A 13182-nucleotide genomic window follows, 5' to 3' on the forward strand; every position below is an offset into this window, starting at 1 on the left:
GAGGAGGAGGAGTCAACGGAGTGTTGTTACAACAATGGAGGAAGAGGAAGAGGTGGCATGTCGAGAAAAATATATTAATGAACACAATTTTAACAAGATAAAAAATCATGTCCATCTATGGTAACAATCTGAATGTACTTTTTTATGGGTTTTTATTGATCATCGTTTCGAGCTAGTTGGAGATATATGCGAGATTGAAGTGAACCGTGTCATTCAAGAGTTGGTAAAGGCGGTGGTGATAAAAAAAGAAAGAGGTGATGATAGTGGTGTTGCAGTGTTGGTGATGATAACGATGAAAGTGATGGTAGTAATTGGAAATAAGAGTGATAGTTGAGCGGTGGTGGTAAAATTTGAGATTGAAAAAATGGTAGTGTGAAATAAAATTAAAAATTATAATTAGAATATATTAAAAAATAATTTAAAATTTTTAAATAATCTTTTAAAATTTAAATAATTTTGTGCGTAAAAATTCATTTTTTTATAAATATAAAATTGATTTTATTATTTTGTAGATAAATTTAACAATATTCTAAATTTTTATGAGTAAAAAGAATAATTTACTCCAATTTTTCCCTTAAAATCATGATATTTGCCGGATTGAGATCACTTGTCTCATTGCCATTTTCTTTTTCATGTCCTACCATACATTAAGAATTGGATGTGTATTTATTTAAATTTTTATTCATTATTAATTTAACGATTTTATAGGTTTATTTTGGTTTTTTTATTTATATAAATATTAAAAATATTTTAATTCCATAAATATGCACGGCGAAAAAATATTGCCAAAGTATGTATAGCTAATTCACGTGAAGCATTTGTGAAATGAATTTTACTATCATTTTAAACGTAGTGCCCGCAAAATGGATTCATACGTGTCAGAGCTATTTCTGATGCGTCGTCCACAAAATAAGAGGATTCCATTTTCGCTTTGTTGTTCGCGAAATGGAGGATGCCATTTATGCTTCATCACCTGCAAAATGGATGAAGTAAGAGAGCATAATAAACAGAGAGCAATAGTATGAAAAAAGAGTATAGTAAAAAAAAAAGAAAATAAAAAAGAATAATAGAATAAATGAGATTAATTTTTTCTTTTTATGATAAATATGTATAACATGAATCTTAATTTAAAGAGGAAGAAGATGCATTTTAAAGAAGAAATGAAGAATAAATGATGCTAGAGGAGGAAGAAGGAGAAGGAAGAAGAAACTAGGACAACACATAATATAATGAGTTGTCGTATGTTAAATTAGATTGGGCTTGATCCAATAATTTTTTAGGTGGAAACTCAGGTGCAGTCAACTTCACGTGAAGTTGATAACTGAAAGCCGTTAGATAAAAATTTAGTCAAATCATTTAACGGCTCTTAGCTATCAACTTCACATGAAGTTGAATCACGTGAGTGTTCACCATTTTTTTAACACTATAATAAGAATAATAATAAATATTTAATGAAATTTAATTTTTATAATTTAAATTTTCAATCTTATTTATTATTTCAATACTAATTTAAAAATTTATTAATATCTTTTTATTATTAGTATTTTTTAATTTTTTAAATTCAAATTCTTTAATTAATAAATACAGATTAAATAAAATATTTTGTTTGTAAATTTTAAATTGTTATATGATTGCATCTTTACTTCTTTAGTATTTAAGTTTTTAAAATTTAAATTCCAGTATAAATTTAACATTTCAATTCTAACTAAATATTTAAATTCTAACCATAATTCAAATATAACCATTTTAAATTTTAAATAACTTTTACGTAATTAACTAAATACTTTATTTAATTGTGCTATTATTTAAAGAGTTAAAATTTACAAAATTAAGAGTGAACCTTTAGGGTTTTAACAAGTACTCTGCTAGAGTTTTTTCCAAGTACCCTTTCTAGGGTTTCTTCTCTTGCTTATTTCCATTCAGTTTCAAAGTCACACAATCTCTGATCGTTGACTCGAACTGGAACATATACTCTGATCATGATGGAGACAGGGGAAAGAGGCAATAAACAATTCAGCTCAGATAACGAGGAGGAAACGGAGAATTTGGTACATTTAGGGGCTAAGAAAATTGTTAAGGGAACTGAGGCATGTTCTAAAAGTCTTCTTGGGATATTGTTTGCAGATAAACCATTTTCCCAAGGAATAATAGACAACACTCTCAAGGTGATTTGGGGGAGACCAATGGGATTTCGTACGGTGGAGAAAGGAAATAATAGATTTCAATTCTTTTTTGATTCAGAACAAGATGCGAAAAGAATTGAAAGAGGAGGGCCGTGGTTCTTTAAAGATTATGTACTGCACGTCCAGAGATGGAATGCGGATGAGAAAGTAGTGGAGAAAAGACTCTGGTACTTTTCAGTATGGTCTCAATTTTGGGGTCTTCCGGAGGAATACAAAATATTGGATGTAGGGAAAAAATTGGGTGAGAAGTTTGGAGAGGTTATTGAAGTAGGATTCCTTAGTGTTAGAGGCTAAGAATCTAGAATTATGAAGGCAAAAATCCAACTTGATGGAGAAAATAAGGCTAGAGATAGCCTGCAGCTCGTTGGACCGAAACAAAGGGTAATGGAGGTTGGTGTTCGATATGAGCGCTTCGGTAAAGTCTGCACCTATTGTGCGTACCTAGGGCATGATGCAAAACATTGTAGCAAGCTGATCACAGACTTGACGGCGCATCAGATCACACAAGACAGCATTAGAAAGTGGGTTAAAGCTGATCAAGTCGGCAAAAGAGTGGATACAGAGGGTGGAAATGACATGTCTGGGGATAAAACTTCTAATTTAAGACCTGCACAGCCAAAGAAGAAATCACCCCGTACATGGCTAATAAAAGGCTTTGCTGGTATGAGCATGAAGGATAATAGAGGCACAGGAAAAGGGTACCGGACTCTCTGGACAAGAGGAATAAAGTAGTACTGAATCAGATCCCAGAAAAAGAGGGTCAGCCTATGGAAGAAAATGGAACTCTGATCCTGTTGGGTGATGCTAATCCAACGGCATACCCTATGGAAGTTCAGCTGAAGAAGAATGCTACGAATAAAGAGGACTTAAGAAAGACGAAGATCAAACAGATTGCTAGACAAAGAGGGGAAAACTACCAGCATGTAAGTGGCAACAAAAGGAGGGCAGCAGATATGGAGAATGAAACAAAACAGAAAAAGGTATGTTTGGAGGAAAGGAATGCCGATAAGGAGAAGGCGAAGGGTGCTAGCCGTCAAATGGCACCCAAATACCATGAGGATTCTTACATGGAATTGTCGGGGTTTGGGGAGACCCCTAATAATCCATAACCTCAAAGGGATATCTCAATCCCACTCCCCCGAGTTGGTTTTATTTGTGAAACCAAAAACCAAACTCGAAAGGTGGAAGTGAAGTTGAGGTCGGGTGGTTTTAGTAATTGGCATATTGTTAACCCAAATGGTATTGCCGGAGGCCTGGCCATGGCGTGGAAAGAAGGGTGCGATATTAAAGTTACCAGCAGTTCCAGTTTCTATATACAAGCTATAGTGAAGGATGTGGCAAACAATGAGGAATGGAGTATAATTGGAGTTCATCTTAGCTGCAGTGAACAAGAAAGAACAACCCAATTTCAAGAGATCTCGGCGATAGTAGGGCAGAATTCGGGAGGAATAGCTCTCTTGGGTGATTTTAATTCAATTACTACACCAGAGGAAAAAGCGGGGGGTAGTGACACGTCTTTATCATCTATGACAGCCTTCAATCTCTTCATTAGTGACAATGATCTGGTGGATCTAGGTATGATCAGAAGACAATACACTTGGAGCAATAGGAGGGCAGGGAATGAATTGATCCAGGAACGTTTGGACAGAGTACTAGTAAACGGAAAGCTATTACAATTTTACTATCATCCAACCATCCTCAAACTTTTTGAAAACGGTTCAGATCATGCCCCTTTACTGATGGACACTAACCCTCGAATGGAAAAATAAAAAAAAAAAGATTCAAGTTCCAAGAGAGATGGTGTAGTACGGAGGAGATAAGGACTATTGTTTAGGAAGCCTGGGCCTCTTCAATTGAAGGTTCTCCGATGTATATCGTCGCTCATAAATTAAAATTGTGTCACCACAAGCTTGTGCAATGGCAACAAAGTAATTGGTCAAATTCAAAGAAGGAGATTGAGACACTTAAGGCCCGACTGAAGGAAATAAGGACAGCAGGGATATGCAGCGGAACCGAGATCCACGAGATTGAATCGAAGCTTGAAAAGGCATACCTAAATGAAGAAATGTATTAGAAGGAGAAGTCCCGGCTCAAGTGGCTTAGAGAAGGGGACAGTATTCTTTCACAGAAAGTTTAAAGTGCGTACAATGGGGAACAAAATCTGGCGACTAGTAGGAGGAAACGAGGAAGTGGTATCCTCTCAAGCTGACATTGCAATAGTGGCTGAGGAATATTTTACAAGCATTTTTTCATCTACCAATCAGGAGGATCCAGAGCCTTTTCTTGCTAATTTTGAGCCTAAGGTTACAACTTTCATGAACCGTAGGTTACAAAAATCAGTGTCAGACCAGGAAATTAAGAGGGCTGCCTTCAGCGTTCATCCTCAAAGCGCCCCAGGAGACGACGGAATGACAGCAAAATTCTTTTAGTTATATTGGGACATTGCAAAGGAGGATGTAACACGAGCCGTTAAAAGTTTCTTTGGAGGCGGGAGGGTATTGAAAAGTGTTAATCACACAAATATTTGCCTAATTTCGAAAGTTCCTGACGCCAGCAACATGTCCCAGGTTAGGCCTATCAGCTTATCTACGACAGTGTACAAGATTATCTCTAAAATTTTGGTGCATAGATTACAAAGCTGTATGAATAAGTTAATAGGTCCTAATCAGAGCATTTTTTTGAAGGGACGGCTTATCTCTGATAATATTTTAATTGCCCATGAGTGCATGCACTATCTTAAACAAAGAAACGGGGGCTGGAGCATGAAATGGATATTAAGCTTGATATGAGTAAAGCGTATGATAGGGTCAAATGGAAATTTCTCTGGTACATAATGGAAAAAATGGGATTTAGCACACGATGGATTAGCTGGATCCGTAAGTTAGTTACCACAGTTTCTTATTCTGTTGTTGTGGAAGGCAAACCTTTTGGTTTTTTCAAACTAAATAGAGGGATCCGACAAGGAGATCTTCTATCACCATATCTTTTTATTTTTTGTGCGGAAGGTTTATCCTTCCTGCTACACAAGGCAGAGCAAAACGGTTTAATTCACGGTATCCAGGTAACATGAAGGTGCCCTACAGTTAATCACTTGTTATTTGCTGATGACTCTATTTTATTTTGCAAGGCCTCTGAGGAAAGTTGTGATAGAATCCTAAAGCTTTTGGAGGCATATAAAAGTTTTAGCGAACAAAAGATTAATCTATCTAAGTCAGTAATTTTCTTTAGTAACAACACTCCTGATGCTACTCGGGAAATACTGGGAACAAGGATGAACATTATTCATATTGGAGCACAAGACAAGTACTTGGGGCTCCCTTCAATAATCAATAGATAAAAAAAAACCACCTTCAATTCCATTAAAGACTGGGTATTCAAGAAGATGCAAGGCTGGAAAAAGAGTTTATTGTCAAATGGAGGCCATCAGATTTTGATCCGGGCAGTAGGGGAAGCAGTACCTATCTATACCTTATCTTGTTTTAGACTCCCATATACTTTACTGAAGGATATTCATAGTATTTTGACTCAATTTTGGTGGGAACAACGCGGAGAGGAAAGACGTATGGTCTAGATTAGCCGAGATAAGATGACAAGGCCAAAAAGCGAGGGAGGACTGGGTGTGAAAGACCCGCGAGCACATAATCTAGATTTGCTGGGCAAGCAATGCTGGAGACTCATAACCCAACCTAATTCTCTCCTAGCTAAAATCCTAAAGGACAGATATTAAAGGTATGGGGATCTACTAAGTGCAGATAAAGGAGTATTACCTTCCTCGGGATGGTAGAGTCTTCTCCAAGGACGAAGTATGACAGAAAAAGGCACAATCTGGAAAGTGAGGGACGACAAGTCCATTCGGATCTTCAGAGACCCCTGGCTTCCTTCAACTTTCCCATATAGAGTTTCCTGCAACAACAAATCCAGCCAAGCATTAAACCGAATGATGTTAGTCAAAGACCTTTTCTCTGAAAATAAGCAATGGAACCAACAGCTTATCTCAGAGGTGTTTTCTCCTGAGTTAGCACAACAAATTTTAACAATAACTCTGGGCGAAGGACTAGACAATGTTTAGTGGCTACTTAATAACTCCAAATGCTATGACGTTGCATCCGGATACCGAATTTCTTACCTCCTGTTCTATCATGAACCAATTGATCTATGTCCAGCATATATGCAACAAAGAGGAATTCGGTCCCAACTATGAAAATTGCTCACACCCCAGAAGATTACAATTTTTCTTTAGAAATGTCTCCACGGAAGAATCCCAGTCATGCAACTCATCCATCAAAGATTCTCCAATACGCCACCAACATGTCCACTGTGTCAAGAAGAGAATGAAACAATAACTTACTGCCTATTTCTATGTCAAAATGCAAAATTAACATGGAGGAAGGCAGAAATGAAAACATGTGTACCTTTCTCTAGCTCTACCACCTTCTTTGACTGGTGGAGCTCAACGACGAGCCTCTTGGATAAGCAATCAAATGGAAGTAGTAAGGTCCTTCTTGCAGCAATTTTACTGTGGCATATATGGAAAGACCGAAATCGAAGAGTGTTTGAGCAAAGTGTTGGTGCTATCCCTCCGGAGGAGATTGCTGCTAACGTCACTAGGGCTCACCGAGAACTTCTTGCCCGTCCCCTGCGCCCTCAAGAATAGCTCAGTCTTTTCCCCTTATTTTCCCTTTTCAATTTTGAAATTCAATATTGCTTTACTCACCTGCGTGTGAAGCCTTTGGGAGAACCCCCTTCTTTTTGCTCTTATCGTTCCACTTTGGACAATGTCTTTCTTTTCTTTTATTGGTGAATAAAAGTAATTGATTGTTTTTGGAAAAAAAAATTACAAAATTAAAAAACACTAATAAAAAAGATATTAATAAATTTTTAAATTATAGTATTCAAATAATAAATCAATATTAAAACTTTAAATTATAAATTATAAATTAAATTTTATTAAATATTTATTATTATTCTTATTATAATGTTAAAAAAATAATGGATCAAGCCTAATCTAATTTAACATATGACAACTCATTATATCATGTATTGCCCTAGTGTCTTCTTCTTTCTCCTTCTTCCTCCTCGAGCACCGTTTATTCTTCATTTCTTCTTCAAAATGCATCTTCTTCCTCTTTAAATTAAAATTCATGTTATACATGTTTGTCATAAAGAGAAAAAATTAATTTCATTTATTCTATTCTCCTTTTTTTATTTTTTTTTTACTCTACCATTTTCTCATACTCTTGTTCTTTGTTTATTATGCTCTCTTACTTCATCCATTTTGTAGGTGATGAAGCAGAAATGACATCCTCCATTTCGCGGACAACAAAGCAGAAATGGAACCCTTCCATTTTGTGGACGACGCATCAGAAATGGCTCTCACAGTTTGAATCCATTTTGCGGGCGCTACGTACAAAATGGTAACAAAATCCATTTCGCAAATGCTTTACGTGAATTGACTATGCGTACTTTGGCAATATTTTTTCATTGTGCGTATTTAGGGAATTAACACATTTTTAATATTTATATAAATAAAAGAGTTATGCTACGTGTATTCGTGTACATCAAAATTAGCTACCAAAGTCAGTTACCAGTATAAAATATATGTTAGATGTAACACCCTCACTATCAGAATGTCACACTTCCGGCTACGCTACTCTGATAGAAAGAAGTATTACGACAACTTCATATGTTTAATAATAAAGTAGGAGCCTTTGACTCGAAATCGTATCACTGTTCTTTTTGAAAATCGGAAAAAGAATACTTTTTAAATAAAACAAAATAAGCATATACATGTACAAAACTTCTTACTCAAGTAACTTATACATATTATATACATACAAATTATACAACTTCTATCCCTCTTACATAATATAATATTGATGGCGAGGGGTAAATAAATAAAAACTAAACAGCATTATCGACTAAGAGAAACGCAATACAACCCTTCGTGAGATTTTTCATCTGTCTCCTGAAAAGATAAAGCTGTAGGGGGTGAGAACCTAACCACACGGTCTCACCATAGAGTTTCAGAATTGTCATAATAAGATATTTAAAGAACCTAACCACACGGTCTCAACCAATTCTAATAACAAATTATTTTCAAATAGAACCAATTCCAATAATAAATATTTTTCAAAGTCAAACCAGCTCTAATATTAAATAATTTATAAAATCAAACCAACTCAAAATCAAACCGCTTCCAAAATTAGTTCATTTTTCATATCTCAAATCATTTTCAAAGCTGATTCATTCACATTATTAAATTAACTCCAAAACCACGGAAAAAACCAATTTTCATACTATTCAACTAAATACTCTACAAACCAATTTCTCATCAATAACCACACACCACTCAAACAATCAGTAATTCAGTCCAACAAACAACCACATCCATAAGGCAAATAAAATCACAGAAATATATTTTTCACTTCATTATCTATTTATAACAATTCTGTAATATAAAATAAATTTTAAGAAAACCCCTACCTCGACAAGTCGAAACACATAAACCTTTTTCCTCGGCCCGAAAACAACGACAATCGCGACCTCAGCTCCACTCACTTCCGCCACAATAGAAGCAACTTTAATCGCAACTGTTGGGCCAACCATGGGGAGCTCTCGACAACCGGGGAGAATTCGGGGAGGAATCAAGTGAGAGAACATAAGATGAGAAGACACCACATCCAACTCAAAACCTTAAGGTGTCAAGTTAATGGGTCTCTCATCTTATAAACTCCTCACTCTTCCTTGCTTTCTTTGATGTGGGACTAACTTCAACACTCCTCACACTTGCAACACTAACAATCTCCCCCTCAAGTGTGAGCCTCCACATCAAGCATCAACTCCCCCTCTTTCTAGCTCCTCCACCACCATGAGTATTCGTCCATCACACCGCCGCAAAACACCGCGGGACACGCCGCACGGACCACCTTTGCCGGGAAGACTTTCGATGCTTCACCTTGAATACTCCTTAAAACTAGACCGATTAAACCATCGGCTCTGATACCACTTTGTTGGGCCAACCGTGGGGAGCTCTCGACAACCGGGGAGAATTCGGGGAGGAATCAAGTGAGAGAACATAAGATGAGAAGACACCACATCCAACTCAAAACCTTAAGGTGTCAAGTTAATGGGTCTCTCATCTTATAAACTCTTGTTGGGAATAAGACACCATTCTCCCTTGAGAAAATACCTTTGACAGAGAAATAAAATAGACACAATCACAACACAAGAATTTAACGTGGAAACTCCAATTTCCGGAGAAAAAAACCACGGCCGTTGTCAAATGACAACCAGAGAATATCACTATGTGAAAATTGTTACAACACATAGACTTCTTTCTCTCTAACACCGGTACCCCAGTACACCCACACTCTCTCAAAGCAAATATCTAACTACACCTCACAACACTCTCTAATCAAAGAGTACAGAGGAAAAGAAAAATCAGATACAAGCTTAAAGTGTTTCTGACTGGTGCAAAAACAAATGGAGAACTTAGTCTCATATTTATAGCCTAGGCCACCCACTCCATTTGCTATCCTAAGCAATGTGGGACTAATTCAACCAAATCCTAACAATCTCCACCTTGATTGAAATAGTCACACATCTTCACCTTCCATTGTCAACACCGACAATTCTTTGCTGCCATTGTCTATACCGACAATCATAGTTCAGAGAATTATCATACTCCACCATGAAAGTATACTCACTTGGAATTAGACCACTCCAAGCATTTCGCCTTGGTACAGATCGAAACCTTGCTAAAAATTCATGGTGCAACTTCCAAATTGGCTTTTCCTGGAAGTTTTTCAGCCATCGACCTAACTCCGCCACACACCTTGCATCTCAACACCAACCAATGCCCGTGTGCAATTGTGGACCCGATTGCCACAACTTATCCTTATCCATGGCAGTGCGGTAATACCATGAGGATACTTCTTGTCTTCTAGAGAACATCATCTTCTCTCATAGAGAGAGCAATATTGCAAGTATCAGATTAAGAGTCTTTTTCTGAAACCGCATTACCTGGACAATTTCTCTTTACATGCTCAAGCTTTCCACATTTCCAGCATGTTACACTCCTTCCACGATTTCCTTTTCCATAATTGTCACTTCTAGCTACAAGCGCCAAATCTGATGAAGTGCTACCCTCATTTTTCATTCTTCTTTCTTCAGCAATGAGCTTACTGGCAACTTCTTCAAAATTCAGAGTTTCCTTCCCATACATTAAAACAGGTTTGATATACTCATAGGAAGAGGGAAGAGACAATATGAGCCTCAGTGCCATATCTTCATCATCAATTTTTACTCCAATTGACTCTAATTCAGAGACAATACCATTGATAGCACTAAGATGGTCGGAGATTTTCACATTGTGATCCATGCGTAGATTATGGAACTGCTCATTCAATAACAACCGATTTGAGATGCCCTTTGCCTGATACAACCCTTCGAGTTTATCCCAAAGTTCCTTGGCTGTTTTCATTCCTTGCACATTTGCAAGAACATTCTTAGCCAAACACAGGCGAATAGCACTTGCAGCTCTCAAATCTAGTTCCTCCCATTCTTCATCCTTCATACCAGAGATCTTCTCCTTCAACGCCTTGTGCAAACCTGATTGTATCAACACATCCTTGACTTGTATTTGCCACAAGCCAAAATTGATTCTTCCATCAAATTTCTCTATTTCAAGCTTCACAGCACTTGAATATCCTGACATTGTTGCAACCGTATACTGAAATAGTATAACTCAACTGTGCACTAGGAAGGGTCCCCAAGAAAGAGAGGTGGGTCACAATGGACACACTTAAATACCAAGTCTTTCCTTAGCCAGAACATTTCCAAACTGCACTCTCACAGTGTCACACTGCCTTTCAGCAACAACAATAGCAACCAAAGATCAACCTCAAGTCACAGGACAAAATTCTTTTCTGATGTGGAAGGTCAGACTAAGCTGCAACCACAGAGCATACTAAGAATAAATCCCACCGAACCGAAGCTCTGATACCACTTGTTGGGAATAAGACACCATTCCCCCTTGAGAAAACACCTTTGACAGAGAAATAAAATAGACACAATCACAACACAAGAATTTAACGTGGAAACTCCAATTTCCGGAGAAAAAAACCACGGCCGTTGTCAAATGACAACCAGAGAATATCACTATGTGAAAATTGTTACAACACATAGACTTCTTTCTCTCTAACACCGGAACCCCAGTACATCCACATTCTCTCAAAGCAAATATCTAACTACACCTCACAACACTCTCTAATCAAAGAGTACAGAGGAAAAGAAAAATCAGATACAAGCTTAAAGTGTTTCTGACTGGTGCAAAAACAAATGGAGAACTTAGCCTCATATTTATAGCCTAGGCCACCCACTCCATTTGCTATCCTAAGCAATGTGGGACTAATTCAACCAAATCCTAACAGCAACATGTGGCCCCGAAGACTAAATCCTAAAACATTAACGTCGCAAGAATCTTAACAACATACAATAGACAGCGACTAAAAGAGTTCGAAACTGAAACAAGGAATAGCTTACCGTACTAAAGAGGAACGACTAAACCGAGTAGCCGCAACGACAACAACACTCGCTGTAACAACGGCTCAAAGCAAAGGCGGCAGCAGCGGGATGGTGGCTCCGACGGCAGCGTACAACAGAGAAACTCGCGGTGACTGTATAACCTGACGCAGACAACCTCAGCAACAACTCACGGTAGAACCAACTTAACAGAAAAGAAGATCTGAGGCAAGATTAGAGCTTACCAAGCAGACGTAGGCTTCAGTGGTGGTTTCTGGTGGCAGCAGTGACGGCGTGGAGCTCCGGTGATGCAGCAGCAAGCATAAACGGCGGTGGGTAGATCGGCGAGGGCGGCCATCCTTCCAACAGCGGCGACAAAACGCGAACAACCTCTCTCTCTCTCTCTCTGCGGAATCTCTCCTCTGCTCAACCATGGATGGCGGTGACTCTGGCTTGCGGTGAGGACGACAATGGAGACCTCAGCAGCGGCAGCGGCGGCAAGATGCGACGGCAGCGGTGGCTTCTCCCCTGCGCGCGCTCTACTCCTCCCATGCATGGCTCTGGTTCTCTCTTCTCTTCCTCTAACGGCTACACATGACGGTGCGAATGCAGCTACGGCGGCGACAGCTTCAGCCACGACGAGGAGCGGTGGAACAGCCCACCAACTCTGGCGCGTCTTCCCTCTCTTCCTCTCTCTCGGATCTCACTTTCTCTTCCCCCCTTCCTCGATCAGTTTTTTTCCCTTTCTTTCTTCCCTTTCTTTTCTTTTCCTTAAGCATATGGGAAAGGGAATGGCAGCGGGTAGTGGCGGTGAGGCGGTAGAGATTAGGGTTAGTGTCAGTTAGGATTTTAATTTGGGAATTAGGATTTTGTGTATAAAATTTGGGGGTTTTGGGTTAATCTCAAATCTAATTAAATCTCTAAAATTACTCTAAAATATTATTTATTATATCAAAATACTAATTGATTTGAAATCAAATACTCTAATTAAAATTATAAGGTAATATAATTAATTTTCTTTATTTATAAAAATATTAATATTAAATCCCAAAATCTCAATTACTTAAACCAAACCATATAAAATTCTTATTATTTTATATTTGTTCAACTTTATTATTTAAATATAAAAAATAATTCGATAATTATAAAATAAGATAAAATCTTAAATTACTTTAAACTCAATTAATCAAAATTTGTTTTAACTATCTTTAATAAAATAATTTCTAAGATTAACGTACTTAACGAATAAATAAATTAAAATTAACTCTTAATAAAATTTTTTGAAATTTTCGGGTCTTACATAAAATTTTTGGGTCTTATATTAAAATTCAAATACACATTGAAAATAAATTAAACCACATATATATTTATACATAAATATATTAGTAACTTATTTTAGTGTACAAATAACATTTACGTAAATAAAAAAGCCGGTTTATTTTAAAGTAGAGTAAACTACCATTTGTACACACAAAAG

At 37.3% G+C, this 13182-nt stretch overlaps 1 protein-coding gene across 1 annotated transcript; it reads left to right on the forward strand.

Annotated features, from left to right (window-relative positions):
• Positions 1–1982: 1982 nt before the first annotated feature.
• Positions 1983–2477, forward strand: LOC112777897 (uncharacterized). The gene has a single exon (XM_025822280.1). It carries the CDS (start codon positions 1983–1985, stop codon positions 2475–2477), a length of 495 nt encoding a protein of 164 aa, XP_025678065.1.
• Positions 2478–13182: the final 10705 nt, after the last annotated feature.

Source organism: Arachis hypogaea, chromosome 19 (genome assembly GCF_003086295.3).
Source record: "Arachis hypogaea cultivar Tifrunner chromosome 19, arahy.Tifrunner.gnm2.J5K5, whole genome shotgun sequence".
Lineage (NCBI taxonomy): Eukaryota > Viridiplantae > Streptophyta > Magnoliopsida > Fabales > Fabaceae > Arachis > Arachis hypogaea.